At 43.9% G+C, this 23,066-nt stretch overlaps 2 protein-coding genes across 2 annotated transcripts in view; one reads left to right on the plus strand and one right to left on the minus strand.

The window, feature by feature from the left end:
• The window catches only part of LOC120866391 (WAP four-disulfide core domain protein 18-like), a 39,657-nt gene that overhangs the window by 9,199 nt on the left and 7,392 nt on the right, over positions 1–23,066 (plus strand). The window lies entirely within an intron of this gene.
• On the minus strand, positions 11,718–13,671 carry LOC120866390 (WAP four-disulfide core domain protein 18-like). The gene is made up of 3 exons (XM_040244079.1): positions 13,556–13,671; positions 12,788–12,936; positions 11,718–11,962 (listed from the first exon to the last, which is right to left on the minus strand). Exons 1-3 carry the CDS (start codon positions 13,638–13,640, stop codon positions 11,915–11,917), a joined length of 282 nt encoding a protein of 93 aa, XP_040100013.1. The 5' UTR covers positions 13,641–13,671; the 3' UTR covers positions 11,718–11,914.

Raw genomic sequence — 23,066 nt, forward strand, 5'->3', positions numbered from 1 at the left:
GAAGGGCTGGGAGCAGTAAAAAGTACATCATGGAAAAACATCTTGAAAACAATATGTTGAAGTACTGATGTGACTGATGGAAAACCATTAGTGACTGTTCTGGTAACCAGAGCCTTGAGGGAGTTTTGCTGAGAAAGGTTGTCACTAGCTGAAGGGCTAAACACAATCATCAATGGCCTGAAGGTTTGACATTGAGGACTGTGCATTGTATATCTTTATCCCCTGATCTGAGGGTGTAAAAAAACAGATATCTCTAGAGCACAAGGAAGTAGACGTTAGCAATAAAAGGCATGCAAGGATTAGGATCTGGGCTTTTGCCTGGGAATGAGTCTTATTGTTCCTTATTCTTCTGTGGCACTGCTCCCTCGGGTTGCTTCGTTGTTGGGCTGGTCCCGACACAGAAGACCTCCCAAACTGAATAACATGAGTTTAAGTCAAGCAAAATACTGCTTTCGAAACACATGAAAAAGGCCTAATAGTATTTCTTATAGAGATGGAAGTTTTACTGGACAAATAGGAACTAAAAGAATGCTGAATTATCAATTTTGATATTTAGCAAAAACATTTTAATATCAAATATATAAAGGGAAAAGGATATTATTTAATGTTAAAAGGAATGATAAATTAAGAAGATGATTGTGAACACAGGCACACATACTCCTAAAAACATTACTTGACATATATACAAAGAAATAACTGATAAAAGTAAAAGAAACACATGAACAAATTATTTTAGTTGGACATTTTATCAAATCCCTCTCAGAAATTAATGAATAATACAGAGGAAAATAATGAAACATAAAGACAAATTAAATCATAAAGGTTAACAAATTCGAACTAGTAGATAATAGACAACTTTACACTCAACAACAGAGAAGACAATTTTTTTTCCTCTTTTAGTGTTTATAGGACATTCACAAAAATCAAACAAGTACTAGGCCACAAAGAAATTAAAAACCTATTCCTGATGTTATAAACTATATTATCTAGCTGCAATGCAAAAAAATAAAAATTCTTAACAATTCTTAGAGTCTTCCAGAAAATAGAAGAGGAAACACTTCCTAACTCATTCTATGAAGTCAATATTATGCTAATATCAAAGCCAGATAAAGACATTACAAGAAAAGAAAATTAAAGGCCAATATCCCTTATAAAAATAAATGCAAAAGTCCTAAAAACAAAATACCAGCCAAGTGATTTCAATAGCATAGTAAAAGGATTATACATCATGACCTAGTAGGATTTATCTTATGAAGGCATTGGTGGTGAAAGTCAATAAATGTAATGCACGACATTAACAGAATAAAGGAAGAAAAAACACATCATCATCTAAACTGATGCACAAAAAGGAGTTGACAAAACCTAACACTCTTTAATGATAAAAATACTAAGAAAACTAGGAATAGAAGTGAATTTTCGCAACACAATAGATGGAATTCATGAAAAAATTCATAGTTAACATCATAAAAGACTAAAAGCTTTCCTTCTAAGACCAGGAAAACGACAAGGCTTCCTGCTTTCACTGTTGCTATTCAACTGGAGCCTCTAGCCACAGAAATCATGCAAGAAAAAGAAATAAAAGGCACAAAAGTTGGAGAAAAAAGAAATAAAACTACCTCTATTTGAAGATGACATGATTCTATACACAGAAAATTACAAAGAATTTACAAAAATTCTACAAGAGGCAAAAAATAAATTCAGTGAAGTTCAGGTCAATACACAACACAATTCATGAGCAATAAAAAATCCATAAAAGAAACTAAGCAAACAATTTCATCTACAATAGCATCCAAAGGAATAAAATGCCTAGAAATATTTAATCTAGGAGGTTATTACCTGTTTCACCATGGAATGCCAGATTTCCATCCTAGGAGACTAACAACATTCTCGTTGCCTTTGGCTTCTAACTAGATCAATTCATGAAACCCAGATTCCTGCCATTTCCCTGAGCATAGTTGCCCTGTATCCACTCCTGACACCAGTTTCCACCCACATTAAGCCCTTTTAGATACAGACAAAAGAAGTCAATTCTGACTAAGTTGAGACAACAGGAATTTTGTTATTACACAGCTCATAGAAAAAACAGACTGGTGAATCAGGTTTAGGAACAGATTAAGAAACAATGTGAGGCAGGTAGCAGAGGACATAGCCAAGTTCAGCTCACAGCCACAATCTGGTTGCTGGCACCTCTGCTGCTGTGAATTGTTTTTGACTCTCCTTAAGTCGGGAGGAGCAACCCCATGTCCAAGGAGCAGTGGCTGCGCGGGTGCAGGAGGGCCGAGAGGAGCTACTCCACATTCAAGGACAGGAGGGGTGGCTGTGAGGAGATACCCCTCGTCCAAGGTAAAGAGCAGCGGCTGCGCTTTGCTGGAGCAGCCGTGAAGAGATACCCCACGTCCAAGGTAAGAGAAACCCAAGTAAGACGGTAGGTGTTGCGAGAGGGCATCAGAGGGCAGACACACTGAAACCATAATCACAGAAAACTAGTCAGTCTAATCACACGGACCACAGCCTTGTCTAACTCAATGAAACTAAGCCATGCCATGTGGGGCCACCCAAGACGGGCGGGTCATGGTGGAGAGGTCTGACAGAAGGTGGTCCACTGGAGAAGGGAATGGCAAACCACTTCAGTATTCTTGCCTGAGAACCCCATGAACAGTATGAAAAGGCAAAATGATAGGATACTGAAAGAGGAACTCCCCAGGTCAGTAGGTGCCCAATATGCTACTGGAGATCAGTGGAGAAATAAGTCCAGAAAGAATGAAGGGATGGAGCCAAAGCAAAAACAATACCCAGTTGTGGAGGGGACTGATGATAGAAGCAAGGTCCGATGCTGTGAAGAGCAATATTGCATAGGAACCTGGAATGTTAGGTCCATGAATCAAGGCAAATTGGAAGTGGTCAAACAGGAGATGGCAGGAGTGAACGTCAACATTCTAGGAATCAGCAAACTAAAATGGACCGGAATGGGTGAATTTAACTCAGATGACCATTATGTCTACTACTGTGGGCAGGAATCCCTTAGAAGAAATAGAGTAGTCATCACGGTCAACAAAAGAGTCCGAAATGCAGTACTTGGATGCAATCTCAAAAACAACAGAATGATCTCTGTTCGTCTCCAAGGCAAAACATTCAACATCACAGTAATCCAAGTCTATGCCCCAACCAGTAACACTGAAGAAGCTGAAGTTGAACGGTTCTATGAAGACCTATAAGACCTTTTAGAACACCCAAAAAAGTGTCCTTTTCATTATAGGGGACTGGAATGCAAAAGTAGGAAGTCAAGAAACACCTGGAGTAACAGGCAAATTTGGCCTTGGAATGCAGAATGAAGCAGGGCAAAGGCTAATAGAGTTTTGTCAAGAGAATGCACTGGTCATAGCAAACACCCTCTTCCAACAACACAAGAGAAGACTCTACACATGGACATCACCAGATGGTCAACACCGTAATCAGATTGATTATATTCTTTGCAGCCAAAGATGGAGAAGCTCTATACAGTCAGCAAAAACAAGACCGGGAGCTGACTGTGGCTCAGATCATGAACTCCTTATTGCCAACTTCAGACTTAAACTGAAGAAAGTATGGAAAACCACTAGACCATTCAGGTATGACCTAAATCAAATCCCTTATGATTACACAGTGGAAGTGAGAAATAGATTTAAGGGACTAGATCTGATAGACAGAGTGCCTGATGAACTACGGACGGAGGTTTGTGACATTGTACAGGAGACAGGGATCAAGACCATCCCCATGGAAAAGAAATGCACAAAAGCAAAATGGCTGTCTGAGGAGGCCTTACAAATAGCTGTGAAAAGAAGAGAAGCTAAAAGCAAAGGAGAAAAGGAAAGATATAAGCATCTGAATGCAGAGTTCCAAAGAATAGCAAGGAGAGATAAGAAAGTCTTCCTCAACGATCAGTGCAAAGAAATAGAGGGAAACAACAGAATGGGAAAGACTAGAGATCTCTTCAAGAAAATTAGAGATACCAAGGGAACATTTCATGCAAAGATGGGCTCGATAAAGGACAGAAATGGTATGGACCTAACAGAAGCAGAAGATATTAAGAAGAGGTGGCAAGAATACACAGAAGAACTGTACAAAAAAGATCTTCATGACCCAGATAATCACGATGGTGTGATCACTCACCTGGAGCCAGACATCCTGGAATGTGAAGTCAAGTGGGCCTTAGAAAGCATCACTGTTATCAAAGCTAGTGGAGGTGATGGAATTCCAGTTGAGCTCTTTCAAATCCTGAAAGATGATGCTGTGGAAGTGTTGCAGTCAATATACCAGCAAATTTGGAAAACTCAGCAGTGGCCGCATGACTGGAAAAGGTCAGTTTTCATTCCAATCCTAAAGAAAGGCAATGCTAAGGAGTGTTCAAACTACCACACAATTGCACTCATCTCACATGCTAGTAAAGTAATGCTCAAAATTCTCCAAGGCAGGCTTCAGCAATACGTGAAGCGTGAACTTCCAGATGTTCAAGCTGGTTTTCGAAAAGGCAGAGGAACCAAAGATCAAATTGGCAACATCCGCTGGATCATGGAAAAAGCAAGAGAGTTCCAGAAAACTCTATTTCTGCTTTATTGACTATGCCAGAGCCTTTGACTGTGTGGATCACAATACACTGTGGAAAATTCTGAAAAAGATGGGAATGCCAGACCATCTGGCCTGCCTCTTGAGAAACCAATATGCAGGTCAGCAAACAACAGTTAGAACTGGACATGGAACAACAGACTGGTTCCAAATAGGAAAAGGAGTATGTCAAGGCTGTATATTGTCACTCTGCTTGTTTAACTTATATGCAGAGTACATCATGAGAAACGCTGGCCTGGAGAAGCACAAGCTAGAATCAAGATTGCCGGAAGAAATATCAGTAACCTCAGTTATGTAGATGACACCACCGTTATCACAGAAAGTGAAGAGGAACTCAAAAGCCTCTTGATGAAAGTGAAAGAGGAGAGTGAAAAAGTTGGCTTAAAGCTCAACATTCAGAAAACGAAGATCATGGCATCTGGTCCCATCACTTCATGGGAAATAGATGGGGAAACAGTGGAAACAGTGTCAGACTTTATTTTGGGGGTCTCCAAAATCACTGCAGATGGTGACTGCAGCCATGAAATTAAAAGACGCTTACTCCTTGGAAGGAAAGTTATGACCAATCTAGACAGCATATTCAAAGCAGAGATATTACTTTGTCAACAAAGGTCCTTCTAGTCAAGGCTATGATTTTTCCAGTGGTTATGTATGGATGTGAGAGTTGGACTGTGAAGAAAGCTGAGTGCAAAAGAATTGATGCTTTTGAACTGTGGTGTTGGAGAAGACTCTTGAGAGTCCCTGGGACTGCAAGCAGATCCAACCAGTCCATTCTGAAGGAGATCAGTCCTGGGTGTTCATTGGAAGGACTGATACTGAAGCTGAAACTCCTATACTTTGGCCACCTATGCGAAGAGTTGACCCATTGGAAAAGACTTTGATGCCGGGAGGGATTGAGGGCAGGAGGAGAAGGGGACGACAGAGGATGAGCTGGCTGGATGGCATCACTGACTCGATGGACGTGAGTCTGAGTGAACTCCAGGAGTTGGTGATCACAGGGAGGCCTGGCGTGCTGTCATTCATGGGGTCACAGAGTCGGACACGACTGAGCGACTGAACTGAAACTCACCCTTACTCCCCGTAAATCTGAATCATCCTTCTGACTTTTTCTCCTTTCTTTGTTGAAATATTTACTTCAACAGTGTTTTCAAAAAAGGACTTTTTGGCCTCAGATGCCTGAGGATTATCTTAATTTGTCCTCACATTTAAGTGATCACTTACCTGGATATAATATTCAATGCATAAATATTTTCTTTATGCTTTGAGAATATATTTTCATCATCTTGATGGTTAGAATTGCTGCTGAGAAGTCTGAACTTCATCTGATTGTTTCACAGGCAGTCATGGTTTTCTCTCTGAAACTTTTAGAACTTACTGTTATTTTTTTTTTATCATTGTTGTATTTCTTTATGTGTGTCCATGTGTGACTAGTTATTTTTCATTAATTTATTCTATTGACACTTTTTGGACCACCGACCTAAGAAAGATGTACAACTTGAGAGGTGTGAGTTAAGTTTTATCTGGGACAAAATGAGGACTGCAGCCTGGGAGACAGCACCTCAGACAGCTGTGAGAAACTGCTCCAGGGAAGTAGAGGGGGAAGCTCAATATATATGATTTTGGCGAAGGGGGCATGCATGCAATCAAACACTTACCTTACATAAAGCTTTCTGCTAGTCACCAGGGACTGATGTCATCATAAAGGGTGAGGAGATGCAAGGATTGAAATCATAAAATTCGGTTCCTGAAAATATCTAATTATCTAAAGAGCTGTTCCACCAGTTTTCCTGGAGTACAAAGTGCCTCGCTCCTGTGCTCCACCCTGAACGCCCTTCAGGGAGTGTCGAAGATCAACAGCTGCAGCAGCTGGGATTCATTCCTGCAAGAGGCAGATGGCAAATGCCCTTAAGCGTGTGCATATATGTGCTCAGTCATGTCCAGCTGTTTGCCACCCCAAGGACGGTAGCCTGCCAGGTTCTTCTGTCTGTGGACTTTTCTAGGCAAGAATATTGGAGTGGGTTGCTATTTTCTACTCCAGGGGATCTTCCGGACCTAAGGGTCAAACCCAAGTCTCTTGAGTCTCCTGCACTGGCAAGCAGACACTTTACCACCTGCGCTGGTTTGTAGTTGACACGACCTTCAAACTATCTTTGGGGGCTCGGCATTATTCCCATCCTCTCACCTCCACCCAAATCCTTTTCTATCCCAAATCCCAGACCTTGAAATGGAAAACCTGTGCTTTCGGAACTAGTATGCAGACTCGCAAGGAAATCCTGCTGAGGAACTCAGTTGATTTGCTTCTCTAAGCTGAGTCCACCCTCCCTCAAGGCCAGTGAGTCTGGGTCCATAATTGATTGCTTGAGTCAGTGAGTGAAAGTTCGCTCAGTCATGTCTGACTCTTTGTGACCCCACAGACTATTCTGTCCATGGAATTCTGCAGGCCAGAATACTGGAGTGTGTAGCCGTTCCCTTCTCCAGGGAATCTTTCCAACCCAGGGATCGAATCCAGGTCTCCCGCATTGCAGGTGGATTCTTTACCAGCTGAGTTACCAGGGAAGCCCGATTGATTGCCAACTACAAACTGGCACTTGCCAAGAGCATTGCCAGTGACTGAACAACAGCAACAAGGGCATTTGCCATCTGCCTCTGCCTCTGAGGAGGTGGAACCCTGTGCTGCTGCAGCTGTTGACCCTCAATACCCGCTGAGGGAGTTCAGGGTGGAGTGAGGCACTCTGTGCTCCAGGGAATCTGGTGGAACAAGTCTTTAGATAGCTAGATATTTTCAGGAACTGATTTCATGATCCCAACATTTGCATCTTTTCATATCTAAGTGAAGTGAGGTCGCTCAGTTGTGTCCGACTCTTTGTGACCCCATGGACTGTAGTCTATCAGGCTCCTCCATCCATGGGATTTTCCAGGCAATAGTACTGGAGTGGGTTGCCATTTCCTTCTCCAGGGGATCTTCCCAACCCAGGGATCGAACCCGGGTCTCCCTCATTGTAGACAGATGCTTTACCATCAGAGCCACCTAGAAAAAAAAGGATTAAATCCCTTCATGATGACATCAGCTCCTCATGACCAGCAGGAAACCTTTTGTAAAGTGAGTGCTTAATTGCATTGAACTCCCCCTTCACCAAAATCATATATATTGACCTTCCCCTACTGTCTCTTTGGAGCAGTTTCTCAGAGCTGTCTGAGGTGCCGTCTCCTGGGCTGCAGTCCTCATTTTGTCCCAAACAAAACCTAACTTGAAGTTGACACAGTGTGAGTGTAAGGAAGCAGGGGCGAGACGGAGAACACGTTGTGAATCCCTCCAAATATTATCTATTACACACTTAAAGCCATGCAGAAAGGCAGCAGGCCCATAGGTGTTAAGGAGATGGTCAGGTCTGTGCCATCTGACTTTTAAAATTTCATTATCTCGAACCTAGTAAGGTCTCATGCTATGAACACTATGTCTTAATGTTCATTCTGGGCTCTTCATAAAACAGGACAAAGATGACAAAGATGCAACATGAACAAGATCTGGGGCTAGGGGGCTGAGCAGCAGTTGGATGTTTAAAAGATTTGGCAGGGATGGGAAATGACTCTGTGGAATATGAAATTCCAGGAATAATTGAGTTTCAGCAAATTTAGGAGTCTGAACATACAGGCATCTCATATGCCATTCTGGAAAAAAATTAGGAATAAAACTTTGATGGCTGCAAGTATTGATGGGTGGGTTTTGTAGACTGAGTGTTACCAAACCAAAACTTGAGTCTTCTCTCTCGAATGCAGCCTGGATTGTTGTGAAGGAACGTGTAGTGTTTATTGTAAGGTGCCACACAAAGAATTCTGGGACACTGCTACTGCTAAGTCACTTCAGTCGTGCCCGATTCTGTGTGACCCCATAGATGGCAGCCCACCAGGCTCCCCCTTCCCTGGGATTCTCCAGGCAAGAACACTGGAGTGGATTGCCATTTCCTTCTCCAATGCACGAAAGTGAAAAGTGAAAGTCAATTCGCTCAGTTGTGTCCGACTCCTAGCGACCCCATGGACTGCAGCGCTAGTGCTCAAAAAACCTGAACTTCTTGATGGGTTTCAGCAAAGCTTTTTAAAAGGCAAGGTGAGGAGAGTCCCAGGGTGTGTGACTGACTCATGCACATTTCTCTGATTGGTTGATGGTGAGGGTGTCACAGGGTTTAACATTGTCAATCCCAAGGTTCCTGTAGGCCTGGGGACTATGTGCTCATGGTCATTAAGTAATCGATCTATTCCCTTTGGGGATGATTTTAGCTTGTGTAAAACAACTCAAGGAAGGTGCATCAGGTACTATCATCTGGGTACTCCATCGTTGTTTAGTCACTAATTTGTATCCAATTCAGAAGAGCTAAAGCGGAGGAGGGGGGAAGGTTCTGTACCAGGACGGCTCCCTAAGATCCTGCTCAATTACAGAGCATCTAGGAATTCCCAAGGTCTCCACTCAGTCTTCTAACTTAATTGTTCGTTTATGCCTCATGGCTGCTGCAGACACCTGATGCGTTCAAATGATAATATGTCACGAGAATTTAATGGATCCTCACATGTGTGATTGTCACTCCAGTCCCCGAAGTCACTTTTTATAAGGGCATCATCTAGTTTTGTTTTTCACGAAGAAATAATGTTTTACCCAGACAGTTAAATTGCTCCTCATTTCCAGGTGCATGAAAAGCATCTTGGGGATTTTTCAGGACCCCCCATTGCAGAAAAGGGGATCCCTTCCGGGGCCTGAGAGTGGGCTCTTGTCCAACACTTGGAAATGAATTGAGACATGTGCTGACAAAGCCAGAGACTTCATTGGAAAGGGGCACCCGGGGGGAGAACCGCAGGGTAAAGGAAACCAGAGAATTGCTCTGCCATGTGACTTGCAGTCTCGCGTTTTATGGTAATGGCGTTAGTTTCCAGATTGTCTCTGGCTAATCATTCCAACGCAGGGTCCTTCCTGATAGTGGAGGCATTGCTCAGCCAAGATGGATTCCAGTGAGGAGGATTTAGGGAGGTTGACAGGATGTTTGGACAGGCATCTCCTCCCTCCTTTTGACCTTTTCCGAAATCTTCATGTTGATGGCAGCTTGTTAATCCTGAGTTCCTTACCAGGCTCTCTTGTTGTAAGACAACTCGTGGAAGTGGTTACTATCTTTCCTGGCCAGGGTGGACAGTTTCAGTCAGTATTTCTCCTAACAACTTCTGCTGAGAGACTTCATACTCCAGATTCTTTCTGGGAATTAGGGCAGAGGTCTCTTTCTTCTAAAACTACTTCCTGCTGAGAGTGGGCTTAGACCTGCCTAGCAGGGTAGAAATCTCTCTCCCCCTGATTCAAAACGAGGTATTCTGGGTCCCAAACCAGCATTCATCCTTGTGGTAACAATGATTTGGCCTGAAACTGTTGGACCCTGTCAGATACAAACCTCATAATCAGTTGAAATAGACAGGGGGCCAAACAGGAGGCCTAAAGGGATGATTTTAGCCAGACTCAAGAAAAGAAGGCAGAATTGGGGTGAGGACTGCAAGGTGTACGGCTTTCTTCTGATTGGCTGGTGGTGAGGTAACAGGGTGGTGCTCTAGGAATCTTGCACTCAGCCTGAAGTTATCCTCTTTCTGGTTGAAGGCCTTAGTTCCTGCAGAACTCAAAGATATTGTTATGGATGCTTCTTGAGAGGGAATTGGGACCCTGCCTCAAGACTGTACCACCCTTGACTGCTCCTTTCCTGTTTTTCCCTTCCCTTCCCTGATTAGCGAGTGATGCTCTATGGAACTCAGAGAAGGTCAGGGAGGCTGAATGAAGCATATACCCAACAAACAACAGGGGACACAGAGAAGACTTGTACTCTGGACCCTCAAAGCGTTCTGCTCAGTTTCAATTCAGAGTACTGGGAGGAGATGGCTCTGGTCACCTTCTGCTAAAATGGGGCATAGTTCTGCCCCAATTTGGAGAATTGACACTGAATTGGAAGTATTGCTGAGTTCCAAATCTGGAACGTGAGTCTTGTATTATCTGGGCCTTATCAATTTCTATAGGGAGAAATAGAGTTTTCCCTTAGATATAAAGGCAGTTTAAATGCAGGTGAGAAAAAGGAGACGTTTACTAAAAAGCACAAACAACTTTCTAGGGGTATCTGCACTACCTGAAGAGGAGAAACCTAAGTGGAAGTTGTAGAAGGCCATCCTCCAGTATCTTTGCCAGGGAAGGTCATACTTTGGCAATCAGATGGCAGGTAAATGGTGGAATTGACTGGAAACTTTTTAGAGGTATGCTCATGAACCCCCATAAATGACCAAAGGAGATTGGAAGGGTTTGGGATGAGGATGACCAGACGGTGACAGAAGATTTCAATGCCAATATGCCTTCGTTCCTCTGCACAGACAGGTGAGGCCACATGACATTGGGCTTATGAGATGTACAAGAGCAGGGTTGGTGACAGGGAGACACAGACATGGAAGACCACATTTCACACTCATCAGGCCAACTGGAGGAATCTTGATGGAAAGAAATGAACTGAGAACTCGATTCTCGGGAGAGAGAAAGCCAGTCCCAGCCATCATTTTTGTCAGAATCTTTGGGAGACTAAGATTTAGCTTATGTCTCAGGGAAGTCTGAATGGAAGGTTACATCCTCAGAGTTTATCTCCTAACTGTATCCTAACTTCAAATCACTTTAAGATAGCAGCTGGCACTTTCCAATTCATGTCACCCACATCCCAGGGAACAGGATGGCTCTCCTGGAGTTAGGCATCCTGCTAGATGTCGGTGTACTGCCTTAGAATGGGGTATCCCCACCCTTGCTCCCGCACCTATTCCTCTGGAGTCTTGCCCTAATACAAGCTGCTGCAATCGGCCTACTAGGTGCTACATACTCATTCATTTTGTTGTTTGACAAAATCATCTTCACAGGACGCTTGAGAAAATATTCTCGAGCCTTCTGCCCTGTCCAGAGACAGAGATGCGGAAGGAGGAAAGGAGCTAGCTGGGAGGAACTTGAGTCTGATCTATTGGTTTTCTGAGTGCCTATTCATGGGCCGACTGCAGAGCACACATATGGACCTTCTAGTCAAAGAAGATCCACCAGAATGCCTAAATGGAAAGACAGACATAGCCCAAACTATGCACAGATTTAGTTTATTTTGAACACAAGTGTTTTTAGAAAGCAGCCCCTGCACCATTTTAGATCTTTATCCCCCAGGGCTACAATTCCAGGCAAAGGAAAGAGCAAAGAATGGATATGGAAGTCTTGTTATGCCAAGCATTGAATTTGTGGATTCATAAGAATTCTTCAGGTGCTGTTCTTCAGGCATGCTCAATAACTGTCCAGTCCAGTTTTCCCATGGCCACCAGAGCCAACCTTCTGAAAATACAACTTTGATCATGACATTATCTGTGCTTAGAAACATCCAGCAGTTTACCAAACCCTTCAGCAGGAAGCTCTCTCTCCTCACTGGACTCTGGCATGGATGACCCTCCACCATCCCCCTGAGATGCTGCAACCCCTTCCTACTACCACCACTTCCTTTGTCTCCAATGGAAGACCCATACTCCTCCCACCGTCTCAACTGCCCTGCCTTCCTCCTGCTAACTTTCTGCACCCTGTATTTGCTCGCTCAATGTTCTCTACTCTCTGACAGCTTTCCCAATCTCTCTCCCTCTAGGCAAAGCCCATAACCCTTCTCTTTCTCCCACAGATTGTACGAGAAATCTGTGCAAAGCACTGGTCACCCTACATTTAGATTGTTTATCTATGTCTGTCTCATTTATCCAGGTATATCTGTCTTTTTGTTTCAATTCCTGCAGGGTGCAAGCCTGACACAGGGGATACTCAATCCCTAGGGATTCCCTTTCCCTTCCTTCCTCCTCCCGGGATGTTCCATTTTCCAGGAAGAGTTAAATCCCTTTGGTGAGGAAGGAGAAATAAAGTGAGAAAACCTTGGTTAAGAATGACCTGTGAATCTGTATCATGGATACTTGTCTCAACTGAACCCATCAGCGTTGTCCTGGGAGAGGCCTCCTCTTTTAGGACAAAGCCTCAGGTAGTGTGGCCAGCTGTCCTTCTGCCATGTTTCGAGCCCCTTTCTCTGGGAGTTTTCCAGACTCTCCTGTGCGGTGGACATGTAAGCAAGGTCCACTGGGGAGTTGTGTGCACCCCTTGGCCAGCTCTTGACCAACTTGTACTCACTCTGAAGACAGCAGTTTTGCAGACGTGACCACACCCATTGCTGCAGCATTTCGCTCCCTGAGGACAGGAATCATCTCCTGAGCACAGTTCAACACAAATTCCCACAGTACCTTTGGGCACCTCTGGGCAGAATCCAGGTCTCTGTCGTCCTGAAACACAGGATGGTGTTTGGCGTGTGGCGCAGTCACTGAGACAGCCCTGAGGACGGACGCTGGAGGCCTGATGCCTCCATCACAGGCAGGACTGCTGCCTCTTCCCTTGCTTCCTTGGTGCTCTGGACTCCTCCCCGAGCCTCCACTGCTCCTCTCTCATGAAGCCCACAGTCTGGGCCTTAGGAGAATGCTCTCCTTTCTCTGAAGGCTGCAGGGTCTCAGAAGATAAGAAACCTGCACAGTCACAACTTTCTTCTTCCCACCTTATAAGAAGATTCTAGAAAAGCCTCTCCTTACAGAGATCACCATCCCCTGCCTCACACATTCCGTTTGTCCCCCGACTTCCTCTGGGGTCCCATACACAAGGCACAGGTCCTAACTAGAGAGAAAACGTACCCTTTACCCCCAATTTCTAATCAGACCCAACCCAGTCTGATAGGGAGAATGGGACACACAGCATGAGTGCTCATTTAGATCAAAGAAAATGCATCTAATCAATGCCAACTCCCCACTCTGCTAAGGGGACCTGGTTGCTTCCAGGCAAAACCACCCTCAGGTCTAACCCTGGGCTCTGAGACTTCTCTGCTGTCGGTTAGGGTCCCCTCAGCACCCTCACCTTTGACAAGAGACACCTGAGCCCAGGTGACCTCCAGCCCCACGACGATGAAAGCCAGCAGAACAAAGACGGTGCCTGTCTTCATGTTGGCCTCTGGTGTGGTGCAGGGGCAGAGCCCAGCTATAATTTATACTCTCAGTGTCACCGAAAGGAGGGTGGGGTGGGAGGCAGTAGAACAGGAAGAGTATTAAAATGTAAGCTCTCAAGGGAGTGTCCCAGGATATTCTAGTTTCTTTGTTCTATTTCACAACTGTTTGCTCAGACTAGGGAATGGTTTCTTGGATATGCAAATACCAAACCGGAGAGTTTGAGAACATTTTTTAGCCTTTCTTTCATTGCTCCATCACAGCTTGGCTCTGGTTTCCCTGGTGCCTTTAGGAGCCGTGGTCAAAGAAAAGAATTTTCTCCATGTAAGTTAGAATTTCACAGTGAGAGCTGAAATTATGAAGCTAGGCATTGTCAGGGCCCATCTGGGGTCTCTAGCAGGTCCAGTTACACAAGGATGGTAAATGTGTGCTTTGGAGCCTCTGCTAGGCATGAGGGTGGGACCATAATGGTAGTGAAATCAGTCATGTAAGGGGATGGATGTTGCGAGATCACAAGCTGGCTGGAGCCCTTGAGAGTTGAGAGACATGGTCTATCTTGATGACTGGTGGTCTCTGAGGCTACTCTGCTCCATGCCAAGAAGTTCCTGGAGAGAAGGCTGTGTGGGTGACCTACATGAGCAGAACTACAGGAGAAAGACACAAAAGCCTCCTCATGGGCCTGTGGAAGGAGCCCACCCACTTCCCCATCCCAATTACAAAATCTTTGAGAGAGGCATATGCAGGTAAAAGCTGAATGACCGTGGGAATGAAGAGAAAGCGACTTAATCCTTGGTGGTCAGAGCTCAGATAAGCACCTTAGGACCTCCTGTGGGGAAGCCTGCTACCCAAGAGCAGAGAAAGGCTAAGCCAGCCAAGAAAGGAGGACTCAGCCTGTCCATCTCAGGCAGAGAGCTCACATTAGCATCTGGGAATCTCAGCATGTTCAAAGGGTACCAGCCCCCAGGAATGACTCCTGGGTCTGAAGGAGGGACCAGGGTTCCCAGGGACAAAGCTCAGTCTGGGGTGGAGATCAATGGCCCCATGCAGCACAGCAAAGGGGAAGCCCTGATCCAAACCCAAGATGGCTGGCTGGACCCCAGGATGCTGTATTTTGTAGCCGTGACTGTGGGGCCAGGGCTGGACAGCTCCAAACAGTTTGCAGGAGAGTTTGGAGCAGCACTGTTGGCAAGAGAGGACTCTCGAATCCCTCTCAAAAAGTGAGCTGGACTTGATCACTACCACTGAGTTAACATAATCTGTCAAAGTTCATTTTCACACAACAAACACCTGATTGTGGTCAATAATTCCAACAATACAGATATAGCCCACGTAACCTTCCAGGAAGTAACAATATTACCAATTTGCTATGTATTTTTCCATGCCCTTTTCCTATGCTTTTATGTACACATATATATGTATATATATAAATATATTTATTTTGCAGAAATATTTATATGCATTGTTTTGCTTTCTTCATGTAATGTTATGTCTTGGAGCATTTTCTAGGTTAGTAACCTCTTTTTCTTTTAAAAAATAACCACTATCTAAAATTCTGTTATATGAATGGTTTATAATTTATTTAACCAAACTTCAAATTTTGACATTTAGCAGATTTGGGGATTTCTTGGTTATCAAATAATTTGCTGTGAATGTGTATTATATACATTGTAATGCTTCTATATATAATATACAATATGTAAAAATAACTAAGGCCACTACATGTACACAGGGAAAGTGGTTAAGACAGACAATCTTAAGAGTTCTCATCACAAGCAGAAACATTTTCTTACATTTCTTCACTGTTATATCTCTATGAGATGATAGATGTCCCCTCATCTTATCGTGATGATCATTTCACAATGGATGTAAGTCACATTATTAAGTTTTATACCTTTAACACGTACAGTGCTGTATGTCAATTATATATCAATAAAGCTGAAAGGAAAAAAAAAGAGACCATACAATCTACACTTCCTTCCACAGCAAAGGAGACGTGGATTTCTCACATACTGATCAAGTACATTTGTAGCCTTGCTTCCTAAGTTAAATTTTCTAAAAATTTTATTTATTTATGTTTTTCTTGAAGTAGAGTTGATTTACAATGCTGTGTTAGTCTTAGGTGTACAGCAAAGTGATTTAGTTATACATGTATACAAATGTCTATTCTCTTTCAGTTTCTTTTCTTTTATAGATGTTGGCTCAAATGGTGAAGAATCCACCTGCAATGCAGGAGACCAGGGTTTGATCCCTGGGTCAGGAAGGTTCTCTGGAGAAGGGATTAGCCACCCACTTCAGTATTCTTGCCTGGAGAATTCCATGGGCAGAGGAGCCTGGCAGGCTACAGTCCATGGGGTTGCAAAGAGTTGGACATGACTAAGTGACTAATACAGGTATTACAAGGCATGGAACAGAGTTCCCTGTGCTATACAGTAGGTCTTTGCTGTTTATCTATTTTATATACAGTAGTGTGTATCTGTTAATCTTAACCTCCTAATTTATCCCTCCCCTCTTAAGTTTTTAATGAACTAGTTGAAGCTTCTAGTCCCATCCTCCCCTTTGGATGTATCTCAGTTGGGAATATGAGGCAGTGAATACTCAGCACAGAAAAGGAATTTAACTAGAGAAATTGTATAACACAATACAATCGGCTTGTTATTGTAGTACTTTGAGTTTCCAATATGAAGCAAAGCATAATTAAGGCCTGTAATGTCTTGCTGAATAGGCATTGCAAGAACAGATGCTGCAAGGTTATTAAAGAAAGACTCTGTACAATAATAATGGCAATACTTGACCTTATTAAGCATGAAATTGTCTGGCAGGTCCTGTGCTTGTACTTTATATGAATCATCTCACTGAAGGCTCACAAGCCTGTGGAGTTGCTTCCATGGGCATCCCCATGTCACAGAGTGAAATTCAAAGTGAAATTCAAAGAATGTCATTCCTTGCAAACACTTCAAACCCACAATGGAGCACTGATGTGGAATTTCCAATGGCAGTGTTAGAGGAGCCACCCGACTTGGCCAGGCAAAACAGTAGTCCCTTGCATGAGTTATCTTACAACAGGAGGTACTGGTAAGGAACTCAGAACTACAAGCTACCACTAACTGGAAGAATTCAGGAAAGGTCAAAAGGAGAGATGACATGCCAGTCCAAATGTCCTGCTAACCTCCCAGAATCCTTTTCACTGGAATCCATCTTGGCTGTTCAACGCATGCACCACCAGGAAGGACTCTGAGTCAGAATGATTAGCCAGAGACAACGCAGAAACTAACCCCATTACCATAAAATCTGAGATTGGGAGCCAGTTCCCTGGGTTCTCTTGCCTTCCGGCTCTGTATCTAGGTGTCCTTTTCCAATAATGACTCTTGGTTTGTCAGCATTTGTGCCTCCTCAGATAACTCGTTTCTGAATGTTAAATAAGAGCCCACTCTCAGACCCTGGAAGAGGTTTCCCTTCCTGCAACAGACGGCGACTCTGGTGGGATCTCTTCTTCACTACAACTGACATCCTGACCCCTTGGGGTACTCAGAGACCAGCTCACCCACTGGTGGACCAGACCCAGGGGCCACAACTGGGGCCATTTTGTCCCCAGTCTCCTCCTGATGTGGAAGACTGGCCAGAGTGCCTTGACCAGGGAAGGAACAGGAGACTTTATTGACCTCTTTCCCCTTCCCTCTCTCTTCCTCTTTTCTATCCCTCCTATCCTCCTATTTTTTTCTTCGGTCCTGGTCCTGGACACAGGAGTCTGGTTGAAGGACCTCCGCCTGATCTGAGGGTTGACGTCTGATCACCTCTGGTGGGCAGAGAACTCTGACTCTGGTTCAGGTCTGGTATCTGGCTTCTAGTTTCTGGTAGTGTTGGGTTCCCATCCTCCCTTCCTGGAAGCCCAGGGGAAAGTCTCATAACACCTTGGCATCTGCAAGTGACCAGCAGGTGTCCGTAAGGGCACCCCCTTAGTTCCTCCACCACCCCCCTCTTCTTTCAACGTGGCCTCCTTTCCTCCCTTTGAAATCTTGAAGACCTGAGATATTTCCATATACTCTGTTCATACTTGGGTCTGAAGTTCGTGTCTCTGAAGGAGGTTTCCTGAGAGACTGCAATCTCTCATTTTAGGAAATGTTTGATGAGGACAGCCGGATCTGTGTGTATTTTATACTTTGAGTTCTGTGTTGTGATTTGTGATGGCCATTCTGCCTTGTGACATGGGGTAACTGTAAGGTCGGACCCCGGGGGCCATGATGGGCCGCCCCTCCTCTCCCCCGCCGGCGGGGGAAGTCCCTAACGGAGGGAGCCTCCCAGACGCCAGGGACCAAGGACAGCACACTCCGCCAGCTAAAGCCGCCCCGCCCCAGCTGCATGAACCATGCCGCCCCAGCTGCATGAACCATGCCGCCTCAGCTGCATAAGCCGCCCCGCCTCAGCCGCATAGAGAAACCTATCAGCTCGCGACTCCGCAAACCAGCAGCCTATCCAAACTCCCATCTGCTAACCCAGCCATCCCTCGAGACGTGCATATATAAACAAACTCCCAACGCAGTTCCCTGCGGATTCCCTCGACCTGCCCCGTTCGTCCGGGAACCCCACCCGGGAGCGCTTCGCCATTAAAGCCCGTTAGACATTTTTTGGTGTACCTGGTCGTCTTTTACCTAACAGTAACATTGTGTGGTCACCAATTTTGTTTTGACATAAGATAAAGTTAGTTTAGATAAAACTCTTAAAAACTGGTTTCAAAACTAGTTTTTTCTGCATATACAGGTAGTAAAAGCAAGCTTGATCAAACGGCTTTCTGACCCTGAGGGAACAAGTCCTAGTAGACTGAGGAATGAAAAAGTACTAAAAAGAGTTGTGTATGATCAGGATTTTCTAAGATTGGATTGAATTTAGCTGGGTAAATGGATTTTGTTAGGAATGGGCTAGAACAAGAGTGGATTTGGTTTCTCCCTCCAAAGTATTCTAGAAATACTGCTTTTGACAACAGATATTGTGTTTATTTGCCTCTAAATGATTTGCTTTGCTTTTGCAATCTCTTGTTACTTTCAATAAGGAATAAGTATTGTCTCACAGTGACTAAAGATCTTATTTGACCATGTGCTTTGAAAACTTTTTGACAAGTGTCCCAAATACCAAATTTCAATTAAAGTTCTTTTGATTTCCAAGTAAATTTGGGATAATTTAGAAGGCCTCTGAAGTATCTTGCATACCGGCCTGGTTGAGTCATAAGCAGGAACCAGCATTGCCAGGAAAAATCACTCTAAAGGCAGAAAGTGAAGAGGAACTAAAGAACCTCTTGATGAGAATCAAAGAGGAGAGTGAAAAAGCTTGCTTGAAACACAATATTAAAAAAAATTAAGATCATGGCATCCAGTCTCATTCAGCTCAGTTCAGTTCAGTTCAGTTCAGTCTCTCAGTCGTGTCCGACTCTTTGTGACCCCATGAATCACAGCACACCAGGCCTCCCGTCCATCACCAACTCCCGGAGTTCACTCAAACTCATGTCCATAGAGTCGGGGATGCCATCCAGCCATCTCATCCTCTGTCATCCCCTTCTCCTCCTGCTCCCAATCCCTCCCAGCATCAGAGTCTTTTCCAGTGAGTCAACTCTTCACATGAGGTGGCCAAAGTATAGGAGTTTCAGCTTCAACATCAGTCCTTCCAATAAATACCCAGGACTGATCTCCTTTAGGATGGACTGGTTGGATCTCCTTGCAGTCCAAGGGACTCTCAAGAGTCTTCTCCAACACCACAGTTCAAAAGCATCGATTCTTCGGCACTCAGCTTTCTTCACAGTCCAACTCTCACATCCATACATGACCACTGGAAAAACCATAGCCTTGACTAGATGGACCTTTGTTGGCAAAGTGATATCTCTGCTTTTCAATATGCTATCTAGATTGGTCATAACTTTCCTTCCAAGGAGCAAGAGTCTTAATTTCATGGCTACAGTCATCATCTGCAGTGATTTTGGAGCCCCCCAAAATAAAGTCTGACACTGTTTCCACTGTTTCCCCATCTATTTCCCATGAAGTGATGGGACCAGATGCCATGATCTTCATTTTCTGAATGTTGAGCTTTAAGCCAACTTTTCCACTCTCCTCTTTCACTTTTATCAAGAGGCTTTTTAGTTCCTCTTCACTTTTTGCCATAAGGGTGGTGTTATCTGCATATCTGAGGTTATTGATATTTCTCCCGGCAATCTTACAGCAAATAGAAGGGAAAGAAATGGAAGCAGTGACAAATTTTATTTTCTTGGGCTCCACAATCACTGCAGACAGTGACTGCAGCCATGAAATTAAAAGACACTTATTCCTTGGAAGAAAAGCTATGACAAACCTAGACAGCATATTAAAAAGCAGAGACATTACTTTACTGACAAAGGCTAGGAATGGTCTTGGGGATGGAGTGGTAGGCTCTGAACACTAGCACCCAGAGGCAGGTACACAAAAATTTTGTGAGTTACACTTTAAAATTGATTTTTCCTTTTAGATCTTGAATTTTCGTGAACTGATCAATGATAGCAAGTATAGAACTAACCATAGTCTAAGCTATGATTTTTTTCAGTAGTCAAGTACAGATGTGAGAGTTGGACCATAAAGAAGGCTCAGCACTGAAGAATTAATGCTTTCAAGTTGTGGTGCTGGAGAAGGCTCCTGAGAGTACCTTGGACAGCAAGGAAATCAAACCAGCCAATCCTAAAGGAAATAAACCCTGAATATTCATCGGAAGGACTGATGCTGACACTGATGCAAAGGGCCAGCACATTGGAGAAGACCCGGATGGTGGGAAAGATTGAGGGCATGAGGAGAAAGGGTGACAGAGGATGAGATGATTGGGTGACATCACTGACTCAACGGACATGAGTTTGAGCAAACTCCAGGAGGTAGTGAAGGAGAAGGAAGCCTGGTGTGCTGTGGTCCATGGGATCACAGAGTCAAACACAGCTTAGCAGCTGAAAAACAACAAGTTGTAAAGAGGAGTATTTAACTAGGATTATTTGGTTCTTGTGCTTGTGCTTGTTTGAGCTCAGTTGTGTCTGACTCTTTGCGACCCCATGAACTGTAGCCTGTCAGGCTCCTCTGACCATGGGATTTCCCAGGCAAGAATACTGGAGTGGGTTTCCATTTCCTACTCCAGGGATTTTCTGGACCCAGGGATTGAACCCATATCTCTTGTGTCTCCTGTATTGGCAGGCAGATTGTTTACCACTGTGCCAATATGTTAAGTTAAATATAATCATTCATAATTCTGGTTACTGTAACCAAGTTTCTTTATTGATTACACTGTAATCAGATGTTTAACCATGCCTTTTAAGTCTGTTATCCTTTATAGACACTTTTGTGGGCTTCCCTGGTGACTCATATGGTAAAGAATCTGCTTGCAATGTGGGAGACTCAGGTTTGATCCCTGGGTTGGAAAGAACCCCTGGAGAAGGGAATGGCAACCCACTCCAATGTTCTTGCCTGGAGAATTCCATGGATGGAGGAGCCTGGTGGGCTATAGTCCATGGACTTGCAAAGAGTTGGACACAACTGAGCAACTAACACATTCACATTCACATTCGTACTCTGATGCTGTTTCAAAAAGCACTTCCTCATTAAGAGGTTCATAGAAAGGTTATGGAAGCACTTCCAACAGTTCCACATCAAGATGATGGCTACATGAGAATTCCAGCCCATCCAGATTAAAACAAGCAGCTGTCCTACCCCTGAAGCCCCTAGATCAGGCACCCAGAGATTTTCTCTCCTTCACAGGCAGTGTTGATGCCCTTCTGTTTCCCGTAAGAGTGCGGGAGTAAAGTTTCTGAGGGGGGAATGAAACAGGAGAGAAGAGGGCAGGGCACAACGTTTAAAAGAAGGACACCCACAGGATACGATGATACTGGGAGAACCAACTAGGGCCAAGATGGCAGAGTTGACTTCCACTAGACCTTGAGCCTCCAGGGAAGGCGATGGCACCCCACTCCAGTGCTCTTGCCTGGAAAATCCCATGGATGGAGGAGCCTGGTGGGCTGCAGTCCATGGGGTCGAGAAGAGTCGGATACGACTGAGCGACTTCACTTTCACTTTTCACTTTCCTGTATTGGAGAAGGAAATGGCAACCCACTCCAGTGTTCTTGCCTGGAGAATCCCAGGGATGGGGGAGCCTGGTGGGCTGCCGTCTATGGGGCCGCACAGAGTCAGACACGACTGAAGCGACTTAGCAGCAGCAGCAGACCTTGAGCCTCAGTTTATGCTCACTGTAACATATCAGCAAGCTAACTTACATACCCACCAGCGCTGGCTAAGTGAATAACCACAGTTGCACAGTGATCTATGATTCTATCTGACAATGTTCTAATCTCTTGGGATATTTTTAGCAAAACTTCCTGAATCAAATTCTAATGACGTCCTCTTGACTTCTAGCTAACTTTGGGATGCTTTGACAGGCCCCCGAAACATCCCAGAGAGATTTATTAAATTTATTAGGTTCATTTGGTATGTTAAGTTACATGGAAAGTATTACCAAATGAGTAATAAATAGCCTTAGGTTATATTGTACGGCAAATGTTACTAATATAAACATTCTAAAAATTATATGAAGTTCCAAAAATTCTGACGTGTCCTGGTAAAATGTTATTGATCATAATTCTAGTTATTATCTGCAAGTGTTGTCTGTCACAGAAGCAATCAATTTACTTTGTCAATTGCATTGTAATCAGATTTTAAAGATGCCTTCTTAAGTCTTTTGTCATTAGAGACAGTTACGATTTTATTCTGATGCTTTTGAAAAAGTGCTTCTTTGTCAAGAAGGTTTATAGAAAGGACTTCTGGATAAATAGAACTTTCAGACCATAGCGCTAAACTGTATCATATACCCCATGACTTACAACCAGGGGAGTATGTATACTGGAAAAGACATAATTTAAAGGACTACCTCCAACTTGGATGGAAGGACCCTTATCTGTCGCTAAGGCACTCTTATCTCTTGCACAGTGAAACTGAAAGAGATTGACTCTTGAATTAATTTCCACTCACAAAGGGCCCTTGCACTGGACTTGCCTATAGAGAGAAAGACTGACTTCAAAATTACTTTAAAGTGACTCTCAAACAGAGGAGAAACTCCACTCACACCAGGACGAGAAGAAGACACTCTCAGAAGTAGACAGCTCCCCCAAGATCCTCAGCCTGATTTGCATGATCATGTATAAGATTTTCTTGACTTCTTGGACCCTTGAATATGAATCAAATGGTTTTCTGTCATAGGCCTGATCCCATGCTAGTTTTAGAAATCAATCCAATTGTTGGGTTTCTGCCCAGTTACTTATGTCTACTACTTCTGAGTTTCCTTGGTGAATTTTTCCACTCCAGGGCTTTAATTGGTTGGCCCTGATGAAATTTACCTCAAAAAATTATAGTCATGTTCAGATCACTTTGATATCACTAGATGGA

The sequence above is a fragment of the Oryx dammah genome, unplaced genomic scaffold, assembly GCF_014754425.2.
Source record: "Oryx dammah isolate SB20612 unplaced genomic scaffold, SCBI_Odam_1.1 HiC_scaffold_8, whole genome shotgun sequence".
Lineage (NCBI taxonomy): Eukaryota > Metazoa > Chordata > Mammalia > Artiodactyla > Bovidae > Oryx > Oryx dammah.

What these genes read in the sequence shown, in the direction of transcription:
- LOC120866390 (XM_040244079.1), bottom strand. Translation starts at nt 13,640, where the DNA reads ATGAAGACAGGCACCGTCTTTGTTCTGCTGGCTTTCATCGTCGTGGGG. An exon ending in TCAGGTGTCTCTTGTCAAAG is followed by an intron (nt 12,937 to 13,555) that starts GTGAGGGTGCTG and finishes CCTGTGTTTCAG; the next exon opens with GACGACAGAGACCTGGATTC. An exon ending in GCAAAACTGCTGTCTTCAGA is followed by an intron (nt 11,963 to 12,787) that starts GTGAGTACAAGT and finishes TTGTATTTTCAG; the next exon opens with AAGGTTGGCTCTGGTGGCCA.